At 42.4% G+C, this 16,809-nt stretch overlaps 1 protein-coding gene across 1 annotated transcript in view; it reads left to right on the top strand.

The window, feature by feature from the left end:
- The first annotated feature begins 1,826 nt into the window (after positions 1–1,826).
- Positions 1,827–16,809, top strand: part of FAM91A1 (family with sequence similarity 91 member A1) — a 50,537-nt gene continuing 35,554 nt past the window's right edge. Inside the window, exons 1-8 of the mRNA XM_056109868.1 lie at positions 1,827–2,138; positions 5,944–6,028; positions 7,953–8,104; positions 10,293–10,350; positions 11,140–11,207; positions 12,785–12,898; positions 14,382–14,472; positions 14,783–14,845. Coding sequence (XP_055965843.1) covers positions 2,067–2,138; positions 5,944–6,028; positions 7,953–8,104; positions 10,293–10,350; positions 11,140–11,207; positions 12,785–12,898; positions 14,382–14,472; positions 14,783–14,845 — 703 coding nt within the window. The 5' untranslated portion in view covers positions 1,827–2,066. The remainder of the gene's footprint in view (positions 2,139–5,943; positions 6,029–7,952; positions 8,105–10,292; positions 10,351–11,139; positions 11,208–12,784; positions 12,899–14,381; positions 14,473–14,782; positions 14,846–16,809) is intronic.

Below are 16,809 nucleotides of genomic sequence, written 5' to 3'. Positions count from 1 at the left end.
AGGTGCAAAGAGGAGAATTCAAGACTTATTGGTTTAATATTACAGCCCTGGTAGAGGCTGAAACTGCTCTTTTGTAGGTCTTAAGGTTGGGTATAGCTGGAAGAATACCTCCACATAGGGAGGTATTTTGGAATAGAATACCTCCATTCTATTATTTTTTCCAACTACCACAGCATTGTGTAAGATTTCTAGGGTCAATATTCCACCTTGTGGTGTGGGCCTGGTTTTTCAGAGCTTGGATGATTATGTGGCTCTGCTCTGGTCCAAAAGTGCTGAGGGAAAGGAGAAATATGGACTTAGGATGGGGAATAAGCAATGGGCAGAGGTGCTTAGCCCAGAGGATATAAGGCACATGCTCCAGCCCTTTGAGCTATCTCCCTACTGCTCTCCCCATGAACTCTTATCTGTTTTCAGCATTACATGGCAGACAGGCAATCAGTATTTGTCGAATGAATGTTCTGGCCAGAGTTATGTTAACTTTATAGGTATAATGACAAGGTCGGTAAACAAAGCATTCACAACAGTTACGGGCTCTTCTTATAGTTGGATAATATGAGACAAATAAACCTAACCAGAGAAGCTTGGGTCAGTTTTTGTTTCAATTCATCAGGCATTCCATCTGTCTCCTTTAATCAATGCATTCCTTCCCTTTAAGCTGGCAAGTTCTTGTGAGGTATGCATCCAGCAGCTTACAAAAAGTTCTGAGGAGGGTGGGAGAGTCAGTATAGGGATAAGGCACTGGTCTTGCTCAGCATAGATCTGGGTTAAATCCCCAGGAATGCATGTGGTCCTCCGAGCACTGCCAGGGTTGCCCTCCACCTGGCCCCCACCACCAAGCTGAGTGTACATCTATCATTTTCTAAGGAAACCACTTAGAATCTTGTTTAAAGCTAAAAAATTAATTGCAAAAACCAATTAATGTATCTCCGGTTGGGCCAAATAACTGATCATGGATTTGCTAGGCCAGTTACCAAGGATCTCTAACTAGTACTGAACTGAAGATAGAACAGAGTTCTACAAAGAAAAGGAACTCTAGAGGCATTTGCATGGAGCAGAGAAGAGCAGTCTCCCAGAGGGTCTAAGGCAAAGGTTACCAAGGTCTTAGCTTCTCAGCTCCTCCCCTCACTTGGAGTCTCCCCCACTTGTTAGCAACGGTTTTTGTAAGAACTCAGCTCTGGTCAATCCCTACATTTAAAAAATCTGGATCTGCGAAGGTGAGTCCAACACCTTCCTTCCACAAGCTGCAAGAAACGAACTTGGAAGAACGCAGAATTTGAAAGGATCACCAGACTTTTGCTCTACTGCTGCCTTGCGGCTTCTCTGCTCCGTGTGTGTGTGTGCACGCACGCGCGCGTGTGTATGTGTTTGTTTGTGTGTGTGTGTGTGTGTGTGTGTGTGTGTGAGAAACTCAGACTTATACATTCTCACGAACCTGGATCCCATCCACCTGACCGGGGTTCACAGTTGACTAAGAAGGACCCCCTTAGGAGCACTCTTCTCTTCCACCCTTGGAAGCCTGCTACAGAGAACCCACCCCAACATTTGCATCCTCCAGCTCTGGCCACCTGGGTTCCCTTTTCGGGGAAAGCGGGTCATTTATCAATGGCAGGGCGGACCCAGGAGGCCTCCGATAACCCTGCCAGAGCGAGAAGGCAAGGGGCACCAGCTGGAACCGGCCGATCGGCCCTGGGGGGGGGGGGGGGGAAACCCCACGTGGCCACGCCCCCGAGCGTGTGGGCGGGGCCAGAGCCCATCGGGGCCCCGCCCCTCCGGTCCGGCGGCGCCAGCGGGCGGAAGTGACGCGCGCCCAAAGCCATTTCCGGCGGGTCGAAACTAGGAAGAAACTTGGGAGCTGCCCAGGCGCCCCTGGCTTGCCCGTCGCCGCTGCCCGAGTGCCCCGTGGCCCCGGGGCCGCGCCGAGCTGCCGGGAGCCGTGGCCATGGGGCGGGCCGGGGTTTCCTCCGCGTGAGGCTTGCGGGGCCTCCCCGGGGGCCGGCGGGGGGTGTCGGGGCCGGACGCCGCCGCCGCCGCCGCCGCCGCCGCCGCGGGCCCCGGCCCTCGGCATCATGAACATAGACGTGGAGTTCCACATCCGCCACAACTACCCGTGGAGCAAGTTGCCGGCCAACGTGCGGCAGGTACGGGGGGCCCGGGGTCGCCTGCCCCGCTCCGCGGGGGAGTGACGGGCGCCGCGGCCGACCCCGCCAGCTCCCACGCACGCCTCCCCGGGGCGCGCCCCGGTCCGAGCCCGGCGAGAGCCTCGGGGACGCGGAGGCCGGCGGAGGGCAGGCAGGGAAGAGGGATGCTGCGGGGCGACGGGGAGAAGGAGCATCTCGGGGGCGCTCGGGCGCGGGGGAGCCAGGCTTCGGAGCCTTGCCCTCCCCAGAGCGTGGGCAGGAGGGGGGCTGCCTGCGGAGGGGAGCCCCGCGGAGGCCACCGCCCGGCTCGGGCCTCTCTGAAGGTGCTGAGCCAACTTTTTTTTTTTCCCTCGTCCTGAACTTTGTCCCGCCACTGAGATGCAGTGATTGTTTCAAAGAGAGAGGTTTGGGAACGGGAGAGTGTGCCGGGACGGCTTGCCAGTTTCCATCCGCGGATGCTCGAGGGTCCTGTTTCCGCATCCTTAGGGAGGGTTGGGTGGTCCGAGGCGGTGAAGACCCGGACGGGGGCGCGCGCACGTTGCAGTGGACAGACCTCCTTTGCAGGCGAGAGGCCTGGGGACGCCCCCGCGTCCCGGTGGAGGCGAGAGGCGTTCCTGTTCCTCCCTTTCTCCCGAGGGTGACCGGGAAGCTGCTTTCCAAGAAGTGTTTGGAAAAGTGTGCGCCGGTGGGTGTGTTGAATGACTTCCACCTCCTTTACCCAGTTTGGGGGCTTCCTTCTAGGACATGGATAATTTGATGTTCTGGTAAAGACATCGCGTGTCGTGGCAGAGAAGATGTACAGTTGTGGGTCTGTAATTACCAAGCCAAGAGAGTCGAAGGAAACTTAAGAAACGTAGAATTCTTGGATGTCAGTGGCTTTCGGACATTTACCTTGGCCCGAGAAAACATTAAGCTCTTTAAACTGGTAAGAGAGAGAGTTTCCCTTGTTGAATGAGGACTTGGGCAGACACTTCTGTCCTTTCGTCACTTGTCCTAAAACCCTTGGAGCAGCTACCAGGTGTATTCTTTGCAAAGGTTTGTTCCCTACTCTTCTTTTCATGAAAGGGGTGTGCCATATTGGGAGACAGATGGAGGATTCTCTGGCGCTGGCATAAATAGTTGGGCTTACTTTTTGCAGAAGTTTTTCAAGCCTATGACTGTGATCTATGACCACAAGTCAGTGTTACTGATTTATTATCAATGCAAATATGACAGTGACAGTTCTTATTTTGTGGGGTTAGATTTAAAAGAATGGCTTGGGATAAACTCTTATGCTGAGAAGGTATTGCAAACCCCCTTTTACAAGTTACTGTTGTGGACTTGGTCTGGTCTTGCCGCTTGAATTTAGTAAATCAAGCTCCTTATTGGTTACTGCGTCAGTTTTCTCTGATCTCATTCCTCAGGGTAAAGCCCTCTTTTTTTTTTTACCTTTTTTTTTTTATTCTCTCTCACTTTTGGACCACATTTAGTGGTGTGTTTGGGGCTTACTCCTTGCCCTAGGAATCACTCTCGGCGGTCCTAAATGGATCATATCTGGTGCCAGGAGTTAAATAGAGCTTGCCAGCATGCAAGGCAAGTGCTTTTACCCCCAGCACTAGCGCTCATCCATTTTTCACACTAGGATAAGGGTTCTAAAATGCATGCTCAATCCTGTCACTACCACTTACAGAGTACTTGTACCTTTCTTTTTTGTATCTCAGGAACTCCTCCAGGAAGGGTTTCTTTGCTCTCAATCTAAATCTGGAGCACTTGACCTTGGGCTGGGTTGTCATTGTGTGTTCTCCTCATGGCACCGACCTCACTGTGTTTTGGTACATTTTCTGGTTGCGTTACTTTGCTTTGCTTTTGTATCTTGAGTTCCTGACCCATAGTCTTTAGTGGTCCATTTTGAAGTGAATGAATGATCATGCCAGCCTGAATTTTTTCCCCAGGTCAGCTGAAATTCAGTTTCAGTGCGGGAAATATTCCTTGTATGGAAGGGATTTGTCTTTATTCACTATAGCTACTAGGACTGAGATAGATTTTCCAGTAAGTTTTGATGATGAGTTTAATTTGAAAATCTCAAAACCTGCCATTTTTTTTCAATTCTGAGAGCTAGGGGATGGTGACTCCAGTTGAAAAAAAATTCATGCCAGTAATTTTGATACTGGCCTGATGAGGTTAAATGGTTTTTGTGTGATACAGGTTATGTTGACAAAATAAATTTAGAGATTATGGATGGGCACTCTCACCCAGCTCTGCTGGGGGGATGATTCCTAGTGATCCCTGGTACCCAAGTGCCTGAGCATTTTTGCCTTGTATGACCCTATGCTTGAACTTTCTGGCCTGATGGCTTAATAATGCTGGGAGTGGCCGCATAGTGACCCTATGAGCACTGCTTGGGAGATCCTTCCTCCTCCCCTCCCCAGGGAGGAAAAACAGTTATGGATAGAGCCATTATTTCAAGATATTTTTGAAGTTGTTGATCACTTCCCTTTATTAAAACCAGTCATACGTTATTTTAGGTTTTATGATGAATATGATCCAGATAATTAAAAACGTGTGTATTAGGGTACAGGAATGCATGTTGTATTTGGACTTATTTATTTATTTATTTGCTTTTTGGGTCACACCCGGAGATGCTCAGGAGTTACTCCTGGCTCATACACTCAGGAATTACTCCTGGCAGTGCTCGGGGGACCATATGGGATGCTGGGAATCGAACCTGGGTCAGCCATGTTGGCTGCGAGCAAGGCAAACACCCTACCCGCTGTACTATCGCTCCAGCCCCGTATTTCGGGTTTAAAGAAGCAGTGACTTCAGAAAAAAACTTCTTTGTGCTTTCAGTATAGTCTGATGTGCAGTGGCTATTTTTCCTCCACTTGTTCGTAATACTTTATCAGTTACTGTTCTGTTTGAAACTTGTCTTCATTTGTCCGCCCTGCCTCAGCAAATTGAGCTCTTCAGTGGCCTTCTGTGTGAAAATGGCATTGGTGAGAGGACTTTGGGATAGGCGTGGGAGAAGGAATCTTTGTGAACATAGTCAGTGATACTTTATTAAATATGTAAGTAGTAAGAATAAAATGAATCTCTAATGTGTATATATATATACACTTATATATGTACCATATATTGATTGATTAGATCCAGTTATTAATTTTTTAAAATTAAATTGCAGTTACAAAGTTATTCATAATTGGGTTTCGTCATGTAATGTTCCAATACATCTCTTCATCAGTGTACATTTCTACCAATGGTCCTAGTACTCCCATCCCCCTGCCTTTATGGCAGGCACTTCTCTCTCTCTCTCTCTCTCTCTCTCTCTCTCTCTCTCTCTCTCTCCCTACCTCTCTGTCTCTCTGTCTCTCTGTCTCTCGCTCTCGCTCTCGCTCTCTTGCTCGTGTTCTCTCCTTTGTGCCTTATTGGTTTGCAACACAGATAATGGAAGGTTATCAGGTATATCTTTTACCTGCTTTCAACAGATTCAGTTACTAATGCCTACCAAGTGCTTAGATGTTTGGTTATTGTAGTCTTAAATTTGCTTATGAATGAGGAACCCAATATTTTGTATAAGCGGTTTGATTTTTACTTTTGTTTGTGGGCCACATCTAGTTGTGCATAGGGTTACTCCCTACTTTGTGCTCATGGATGCTCCCTGCAGAGCTTTGAGGTCCATGAAGTACCAAGGATCGGACTGGGACTTCCCAGCATATAGAGCCTGCACTCAGTGTGTAGCTGTCGCTCCAGTCCCATAGTTATGAATTTTTATGGGTTAGAATAACTACTGTTGAATTTAGAAGCAATTTTAATTTTTTTTTTCCTTTAGAGTCTTGGAAATTCACAGAGAGAATATGAAAAGCAGGTTGTCCTGTATAGTATCCGCAATCAATTACGATATAGGAATAACTTAGGTAAGTAGAAACATTTTGCATTGATATGGAAATAACCATTGCTGATTTATTCATAAGCCCATCCTGTTTTTTCAATACAAGTTTCATATTTATCCCATGGATGGCATTTTAGAAATGGTGCTGACCATCCACCTAGAAAATTTTTACTTTGACTAACAGGTTTATTTCTGATTGAAAATTACTTTTAGGGAGTTCCTTAAGGTAAAGGTAAGGTAAAGGCCCTCCCGTTGATCATCGATTTGCTCGAGCGGGCCCAGTAACGTCTCCATTGGAGACTTTGTTGTTACTGTGTCTGGCATATCGAATACTCTCGGTAGCTTACCGGGCTCTCCGAGAGGGGCGGAGGAATCGAACTCGGGTCGGCCATGTTGGCCGCATGCAAGGCAAATGCCCTACCCGCTGTGCTATCGCTCCAGCGAGGGGGTTCCTTACAGTTTTGTTTTATTTTTAGAGCTTTAATTTTGTTTTAAATATCCTCTTTAACATAGTATGGGAACAAGTGACCAAAAGCATTGAAACTGAAGATTTTATCTCTAGAACTTAACTTTCTTGGGAGCGGAGAGGGCGGGACTTCCAGTGTCTCTGGGGATGGGTATGATGGAAAGTGATTAAAAATATTGTAAATCACGATGCCTTAATAAAAATGATGAAGGGGGGGGGCAATCCTTTTTGTTTTAAGTTTTTAAGTAGGAGAATATGCCAGAAAAGTGCATTGAGGGGTTTTTTTTTTTTAAATCTTCTTTTTCCTTTGTTTTGTGGTTGTGATCACTGGGTCACTGGGTGCTCACATATCTAGTTGTAATGTTTGCAGTTGTGCTTGTTAGGAGTCTCGTTCTTGAATTTGGATCTCTGTACACTCTGGATGGAGTGCTCCTGAGATTGCACATCACTCCAGCCATGTGCTGAAGATTGCATATGCTCTCTGGCGCTGGGGGTCTCAAGCAGCAGAGCTACCAGGACTGTAGATGTCCCCAGGGATCAAACTCAGCACCTCACACTTGGGTGGCAGACCCTTTTGTCACAGAATAATCCCCAGCTCCCATACTTCATTAATTATCAATTTACTTTGATCTTGTTCCCATCACTTTTCCAAATAATGTAACTTGAATGAAAACTATTTTAATTTTTTAAAAATTGAGTCAATGTGAGACAAAGTTGTTCATGATTGGAACTGTCATACAATGTTCCAATACCAGTCCCTTCTCCAGTTGTATACTATTTCTATAATAAAAAATATATTTGGTTCCAGGATTTAATTTTTTCTTTTATCCCCCACCCCCGTTTTTAAAATAGGGGTCAGAGGCACTTAGGGAATTAGGGGCTGTTCCTATCAATGCTCAGTCAGAAGTGTGGTCCTGCCAGTTCAGTGTTTGGATGGCACTGCTGTGCTTGTCCTAGTGATGCTGGCGGTCACTAAGGCCACACCTGGCAGTACTAGAGAGCAGGGAAATCAGTGCCGCATCAAGCATAGTCCTTGCATTTCCACTCCTTTGAGCCATGTTCCTGGCTCTTCTCACCTCTTTATTCAGTGTTTGCTTTTTATTTCTCAAATTAAATTATCCATTGCCCTATTAACTATTGTGTTACTCTTATTTTAAACAGAGTAGTTCAGAGATGGTTTTTCTGTTTAAAGGCACTCAATGGAAATCAAGTTCTTATATGTTTAAAAAACAAAAATGAAATCAGGGATTTGATGAATTGTAGCTTACCATTTTGGTGGACATTTTATGCTTTTTTTGCTTTCTGATTTCTTAAAAATTACTTCTTTTTTGGTCTGTCATTTTATATCTGTTAATTATACACTATATGAAACCTTCTTCTTGTGGTATAATTATTCCACATGTACTTTTAAAGTAACAATGACTTACAAATTTTGCTTATTACATTTATGTGTAACTTACGTGAAAATTTTCCTTTCTTCTAGTTAAACATGTCAAGAAAGATGAACGCAAATACTATGAGGAATTACTAAAGTATAGTCGAGATCATCTCATGCTGTACCCATATCATTTATCAGACATTATGGTAAAGGGCCTGAGGATAACACCATTTTCTTATTATACTGGGATTATGGAGGTGAGTTTGCAGTACATGTAAACCACTAGAAATGGGTGATGACAGCATCAGGGACACTTTTCCCATGATGAACAACTCTGTATCTCTTAGACACAGGGCACATTGTTTCTGCATGTATGATATGAAAAGGACTGTTGGTTGCAACCTGTTTTAGTCACACTTTATCGTGACTGTCATCTTTTTTCTCAGTGGAATATACCTGTCTATTCTATGTTCTTGAAAGCATTGTTGATTCTGCTGTTTTAGCATTACTCAGTCATTTATTTCAGCAGAGTATAAAATTTATTGCTCTTGCTGCATGATTAAAGTTGAAAATGTGTCTTGGACATTAAACTTACAGAAACAGTGCATTCAACTATTGACTAACTGCTGAAGAATAAATGATACCGTAAACTCAGCATTATATAATGTGCCAGGAAAAAATGTTAATAGCCCTAACTGTTAATCTTTTTCTATAATTATTAACTTTTAGGTATTTAGACTTTTTCCAAAAGTAATTTTTAGGTCTGTGTTGGACTTGCAGTGCGAGTTATACACTGTTAGTATATAAGTATGTATAAGTATATAAGCATCACTGTAGCACTGTCCTCCCGTTGTTCATCGATTTGCTCAAGAGGGCCCAGTAATGTCTCCATTTTGAGACTTGTTGTTACTGTATTTGGCATATTGAATACATCATGGGTAGCTTGCCAGGCTTTGCCGTGTGGGCGAGATACTCTCAGTAGCTTGCTGGGCTCTCCGAGAGGGGCGGAGGAATCGAACCCGGCTTGGCCAGGCTGGCTGCGTGCAAGGCAAACGCCCTACCGCTGCGCTATCACTCCAGCCCAAGTATATAAGCATATAAGTATATAAGCAGTATGAGTTATATACTTTGTGTTAAGATCAGCAATATTTATTAGTATTCATTTGTTAATTTTATTTGAATTCTGCTGTGTTGTATTAACTCTTCTCTTTAAGAGTCGAATTGGGAAGCTCCAGTGTCAGAGAGGTTAGGTCCTGTTCCGATATGGGGCATCTTTTAGAAGAGCTCCCTTTGTTTTTCTCCTTCAGTCTCTTTAAGGTTACTTCTCCCATCCTGTTCCTCCTTTTCCCTTATGTTGGGATGCTGCACCCGGGAAAAGCTCAGGTTTCTTTTGCTTCTTTTTCTCTAGACTCAGCATAACGAAGGTGGTATCTAATCTAGTGTTGCCCATAGATTTAGGGGAGATAATAGAGTCAGTTTTGTTCCATTTCTAGCTTTCAGTTATATCCAGGTATGCTGTTAGTTATAGCACCAGAATTGAAAGTGGGCCTCACCAGGAATATTGCTCCATTATTGGAAGTCTGTCTCATGAGCTGGGGGAGAAGGCAGCTGGAATCAAGAGGGTATCACTAAGTCAAGGATGGTTGGAGGAATCATTCGGGATGGGAGATATGTGCTGAAGTAGATAAAGGACCAAACATGATAGCCTCTCATATCCATATTGCAAACCATAATACCCAAAAGTAGGGAGAGAGTATGGGGAACTATGGGCTGCCATAGAGGCAGGAAGAGGGGTGGAATGACGGGGTGTGTATATTGGGGACATTGGTGGTGGAGAATGTGCACTGGTGGAGGGATGAGTGTTTGATTATTGTATGACTGAAACTCAAACATGAGTTCTGTAACTCTGTCTCATGGTGAATCAATAATTAAAAAAAAAGTGGACCTTATCTCCAAAGTAGGCAGTTGATTTATGATTGGACTGATAGATGGGCTTGGAAGAAGCTGAATTCTAAGTGTGACTCTTGCTAATTGGATTAGATGGCACACATAGCTGAAACCTTAGTTGAGCTGCAGGAATGGGAAGCAGATGGATGGAACTATGACATTTAATGATGTTCCCTCAGGGTGGGAATCTAGGATCAGATATGAAGTGTGAGCTCTACTGGAGGTGCTCCTTGCATAACTTCCACAGGGCAGAATTACAGAGCAGCTGCCTGGGGTTCATAGAGAGTGCTCTAGGAATCCCACACCTCTCTCTTCGCTTTGGTAACACGGTAGGGATCCTTTCTGATAAGTGCTACAGGGTGGCATGCTTAATTTAGGTCATCAAACTCATATCTCAGTGTTTCATGTAATGACTTGTTACTGTTTAACTGTAATTGTTTTTATTTCATGTGCACTTTTACTAATTTTGCACTTGAAATTCTATTTTCTTTTTAAAAGGACATTATGAACAGTGAGAAAAGTTATGATTCATTGCCCAATTTTACTGCAGCTGACTGTAAGTATTTGGAGAAGTTAATGTTTAGAGTATGTCTTTGTGTGTCTGCATGCCATTGCCTATATAATAATGCCTGCTTTTAATTGGAAACACTTATAAGCTGAGAACAGCAAGCGACATAATAGATGGGACTTGTAGCATAAGGTGATATAAGTTAAGATTTAGTCTAAATGCTTGAGGGATGTTTTGGGGTTGTAGAATGAGAAAATAGTGTACATTTCTGCAGAACAAAGTTCTTTCTAGTACTTGGTCCATATTGTATGTACCAAATGAGGGAAAGAAACTTGTACACAGTATTTTTATAGTGGGAAATATGATTCTTAGTAACTAAGTTATGGAGTTTTATTATGCTTAATTTAATGAAGTGTATAATAATAGTAACGTAGTTCTTTAGCATAAGAAGAAACTTGGCAGGACTTTTTTTGATTCTTGTTTGTTTTATTGGGTGACACGTGGGAGTACTCAGGAGCTGCCCCTGACTTGGTGCTCAGGGGCTGCTCCTGATGTGCTGGGAATCCCACCCGGCCCCTGCAATATTAGGTATGTGCTCCAGCCAGTTGAACTATCAGCCCAGGATTGCATTTGTAAAACATTTAGCATTTTTCAAAAAAATACATTGCTTCCATTTTGGTTTTCTCTTTTCTTTTTTTGAAGAAATCTTTTTAGTTTGGTATTGATCATCAAATGTCAAGAGTTTTCCCCCTGAGACATTTGAAGTGACCTGAAGTGACCTGACATTTCAATATGTATTAGATTTTCTTTAAAGGGAAGGTGTTTTTTTTTTTTCAGGTCTGAGGCTTCTTGGCATAGGAAGAAATCAGTACATTGATCTGATGAATCAGTGTAGATCATCTAAAGTAAGTTAGGATTGTTCCCTTTCTCATTTGTTGTTTTCCTTATTACTCTCCCATTTTCACAAGTAGTGGAATTTCTGTGAATTATCATTTCTTGGATCAGATAAAAGTATGCTTAATACAGAAACAGTGCAAAACTCAGAATATTCTTTGTTGTACCTCAAGTGATTAATCAATGAAACATTAATTCACAAGACATTGAGTTGACTTATTTGGGGGCCACCAATAGTCTACCGGTGATTCAGTGAAAGGGCTTGTGGAGGTGGTCCTACTTGAGCCTTGTGCTGTGGGCCATTACAGGCTCGCCCTGGAGATGCTCAGAGCCTCTAGGCCATACCCAACATGCCTTGTGCCTTTGAGGTTCGGTTTTTTTGTTTGTTTGGGTTTTTTTTTAGATTTTTAGATTTTTATTAGTGAAACACCATGAGGTATAGTTGTAGACTTAGAAGTTTTTGTGCTTGCGTTTCAGTTATACAGTGATAGAGTACCTGTGATTAATTACCTGCGGCCGTGTGAGCATTGGTCGATCCAAAATTAGGCCTCTTCTGCAGAGGCCACACCTCCTGTGGGTGCCTGGTGTGTGTGGGGTACAACCTGAGGGATGGAGACATCAGGCACAGCGTTGGAGACGAACAGGAAGAGGCTCAGGGATGGTGGAAGGCCCAGGGTCCTAGAGGACGCCTAGGGTGCATACGCAGTGAGAGTGACGTCCTGGGTTTGAATAAAGACTCGAGGTTATTTCTGGTGGTGCTTGCTGAACCTACTGGTGCTGGGAATCAAACTGTGGTACTATCTCCCAGCCCCAAGACATTCAGTTTATTTTTAAAATTAATTTTGTCTGCTGATCTTTTTATTTCCTCCTTTCTTTCTCAGGGTTTACTAAATGGGTGAAATTAGTGAATATAATCCAAATGTATTTCACCCTTCAGGTTTTATTTTAGGTTATGAATTTCAGTCCAGATATAATGATTAGTACTTCCTCCCTTTTTGTTGCTTTGTTGTTAACTTACAATATTATACAATTTTAGGGGTACACTTACTACTTCTGTATGTGTGTAGGATTTATTACATCCACTAAGTTTCAGAGTCCACCCCTTGCTCATACTTTCTGCTTATCTTTCTTTTCAGTAACCACCATAGTTTTCACCCAATCTTGGAGTCAGTTTGTTGACTTTTGCCAGTCTGTTTGCTTTAGTTATTATTTGACATACCAGTGAAACCATCTGATGTCTTTCACTTCCTTATTTCATTTACCATAGTCACCTTAAGTGTCATCCATTTGTTTCTCAAGTGGTACAATTTCATTCATCCTCTCTTATTGTCAGGGTAGTATTCCATTAATTGTATATACCACAGCTTATTTATAATGGTCAATTAGTTATTAAATAAGCAATTTATTTCAAAGTAATTTGAGTCTTTTTTTTGTATTCAATACAAGTAGAATACTTCAGGTTTTAAAATTTAAGGGTATAAAAAGGGTCATATTTAACCCAGTGTGAAGAGTCTTGCTATAATAGATTAAAAAATTAAGTTGTAATTTGGGATTGATTGCAAATTCTCAAATATTTGTTCCATTGCAGAAATTTTTCAGAAGGAAAACAGCCCGGGATCTTCTTCCAGTAAAACCAGTGGAAATTGCCATAGAGGCATGGTGGGTGGTACAGTCTGGATATATCACAGAAGATGATATAAAGGTAATTGTCTTTAAACATTAAATTTTTATAGAATTTTAAAAAGTTGTCCAATAATTGTTATAATTCTACAGTTTTGTTTTTAACACTTCATTTTTCTTGAAAATAAAAGTTTAAATGATCTTAGTAGGCTAGAATATTGATGGGTTTTCAAGGTCCTTGTTATAATAGGGGAAATGTGCTTCATGTCTGGGCATTTTGATTAGGTTAAGTTTCACATAAAGGGATCTAGTGTCTTGTCCTTCAACAATATTGAGAATATTGACTGATGCTTTGTTTGACCATACTTGGCCGTGCTCAGGACTTTTTCCTGGCTCTGCACTCAGGGAATCATTCATGGCAGGGCTCCAGGTACCTTACGGGGTGCCAGGATTGAATTGGGTGGACCATGTGCAAGACAAGTGCCCAACTGTCTTGCCAGCCCTGGCTGACAGTTTCTGAGCATGTGCTGTGTGTCAGATGTGGCAGGCACCATTCTTCCAAGTATTTTTGATCATCTGATTCTCACAGCAACTCCACAGTTATTTGTCCTTTGTACCCCATTTCCCATGTGAGGGAAGTGAGCCCCAGGGGAAAAGGGGCACTGGTTCTTTTGGTAGAAGTGGAGGCCATTTGTTCCTAGTCAGCACACCTAGGTGCTATCTTGCCCCAATGGCAGGTTAGTGTCTCCCTCGGGGGACGGGAGATTCTCAGTGGGGAAGCCACATTTGATACGTGCTTGATGTGCTTTAAAAGAGATTTGATTTAAAGCATAAGTTCCCAAATGCACTGGGCCTACTGCCTCCTTTTCAGAAGAAGAAAACACTCTGTAAACCCCTTCTAAGCAAACAGAAAGCACCCCCAAAAGCTCCCAAGGCTGATATGATACATCTGCCCCTCGCCCCTGAAAGTTTTCCAGTGCCTGGTTTAGAGGGTTTAGAGGGAAGGGGTGCGGTAGCAGTTGATGCCCTAAAGGCCAGGTCACACTTCCTGGTGGCTGAAGGAGCAGCAGTCAGCCTGTGGATGTCCCTAGTGCTTGTTATTGGACTCCAGATGACAGAATAAACCTAGTGAATGGAAGGCTGAGAAATTTTGCTTCAGATTAGTGTTTCCTCACTGACCTGTCAAACTCATAAAATAGAGAAATTTTTGTCACTGACAATAATCATGGCAGTTTGAGTGAACTTTTGATTGAGTGATTTAGAACCAACAAGTGGATTAGGTTCCAAGTCAAATGAAATGAGGAAATGGTATTATTAGTGAGTACTTAACCACTTAGCAGCAAGTTTTGGTATTTGTGATATTTATGTTTCAGTTTTTTGTTGGTAGCATGTTTGAGCACCCTAATTATTATGTATGTGGGTTTTTTGGTTTAAGTTACAGAGTGATCAGTGAAGAACATTGGTGACTGTTCAAGTCCTGAAATAATCACTGGTGAATATTAATAAATTTGAAAATACTTACTAGTTTGTACAGAACTTAATTTAGAATATTTTGCTTTCCTTAGATATGTACTTTGCCTGAGAAATGTGCTATCGATAAGATCATCGACTCTGGCCCCCAGCTCGCTGGATCACTAGATTACAATATAGTACATAGTAAGTGGTTAGTAGAAAAGGTCTTTTGTCAAAAATTTGTTTTAGAACATCCACAGGTACTAGCAGTTATTTACCAATTAGGTAAGAATAATCTTATGTAATGCTATTGTTAGAATTTATCCATATGAATCATAAGGATAATTGTGGAATTTGATTTATGTGAGGGAGACTGAGATTTGAAAGCTTGATTGATGTCTTCAGCTTTACTGTTCACATAGCATTGTTATAAGAATTTTTACATAAAATCAGTAGTGACCTTTTTGATTCCTAATGTTTAATAATAAGTAAAACAAGATATTTTTGCTCATAGGTTTGTATAACAAAGGCTTTATCTACCTGGATGTGCCCATATCCGATGACAGCTGTATTGCAGGTGAGGATATGCTGACAGTTTTTAGTAGGTACCAAGGGACTGCTGCTTGCTAAGCACTGCCAATGCATTAGCAGACAACTCCCAAGATTTTTCATATGAGAAAAGCACTTCTTCTTTATAATAGTAGGGTCATTTTGGTGGTTTCCTATTTTCATTTTTACTTAACTTTTTCATTACACTATAAAATAATAGAGAGCTGATATAAAGTTCTCAATCCCAAATATCCAATAGATGAATGAATTTATAAATTGATGTCACCTTTTTGTTATTGTTCAGTGCTTAACAGTGGTTACATATATGTGATAATATGATAGTTTTACGTTGCTCATTTTCATTTAACATGCCTGTCTTTTCTCATGTCACTACTATGTTTTTTTATTTTTTATTCTCCCTACCACCTTTACCTTCCTTTCTAAGTTAAAGATTAAGACTTGTCTTTTCTTCTTTACCTTACTGGATTTATTGATTTGTTAAACTGTATCTCTGTCACTGTTTGTATAGATTATTTCCAGGATTTGTTTTTGTTTTGTTTTGTTTGGCCACACATGACTGTGCTCAGGGTTTAGTCCTGGCTCTGTGCCCAGTGATCACCTCTAGTGGTGCTTGGGGGAAGTATGGTCACGGTCACGGTCCTCCCATTGTTCATCAATTTGCTTGAGCGGGCCCAGTAATGTCCCCATCATGAGACTTGTTGTTACTGTGTTTGGCATATCGAATACGTCACGAGTAGCTTGCCAGGCTCTGCCGTGCGGGCGAGATACTCTCGGTAGCTTGTCGGGCTCTCCGAGAGGGGCGAAGGAATCCAACTCAAGTCGGCCATGTTGGCTGCGTGCAAGGCAAACGCCCTACCAAAACCCAAGTAGGCCTCATGCAAGGCAGGTGTCTTGCTTGCTATACTGTTGTTCCAGCCCCCCTGCAGTTTGCTAGCCATATGAACACAGATTGGAGCTTGCTTCCTTCAAATTCTTGCCTACTATAGAAGCATGTACTATGTTTAGGTTGTGTATTTCAAGTATATTTCCCAGCATATCTTTTGACTGTTTTTTTGTTTGTGACATCATTACCATACTAAAGATACCATATTTGTGTAATTAAATGTGACATGTCTAAAGTTAACTATGAATAGCTCAGTAGTGATAGGACTCATTGTAGAATGTTCCCTTGTCTAATTGTTGAATCTTGTCTGCTATCATGTTCAAGTGTGTCCTGACCTTTGTGTTTAGAAAGTGTAGTGATTCTTTAAAATGCATTTTGAACCCATGCACAAGTCACACATTGCTTTAACTTTAAAAAAAAGAAATCAAAACCAAAAAACAATGAAGATAAAATAGATACTTATCCTAGGTTTATATAGTAGTATTATAGGAAGTTACTTGTAGTTATATTTGAGAGATTTGACAAGGAAATTATTTCTGGGAGACAGATTTTCTGTCAGGTTGGAAACATGAAAGCATAACTCATCACTTAAATTCCTCCTCTCATTTGAAAGAAATGGAGTTGACTAATTTGAGATGCACCAAAAGGAGTAGTAGTGTTGAGTGGACTTCAGTCCATTTGATTGATTGAAGACTGACTCATTAGCACTAAGTTTATTTGAAAGAAGTAGCCAGAGAATGGTCAGGTGGATGTCTTCCTGTTCAGTGATCTCTTGTGCCCTGCTGCCCTTCATGCCTGGCAGTGATTGGGGGTTCAGAGGCTTCCGGTGTTACTACCTCTCTTTGGCTGTTCCTCGACTTGCAGGAACCATGAAATGAAAGCAGTTTGACAATGGGGAAGCCACTAAATTCAGCAGAAATCTGTGACACTGATTCAGATGTGTTTCAACAAAAAACAAGCCCTTTAGGTTGTGAAACAGTGGGTGTGAGTGTTGAGGGTGGATAGTTATGAGAGAATTTGTTGTTAAATAAAAAGTATTCCATCATCAAACTTTAGGTGCACATTTTATGTCTACCCTCAGAGCTTCT

The sequence above is a fragment of the Sorex fumeus genome, unplaced genomic scaffold, assembly GCF_029834395.1.
Source record: "Sorex fumeus unplaced genomic scaffold, SorFum_2.1 ptg000002l, whole genome shotgun sequence".
In the NCBI taxonomy this organism is placed as follows: domain Eukaryota; kingdom Metazoa; phylum Chordata; class Mammalia; order Eulipotyphla; family Soricidae; genus Sorex; species Sorex fumeus.
This window is presented reverse-complemented; position numbering and strand designations above follow the sequence as displayed.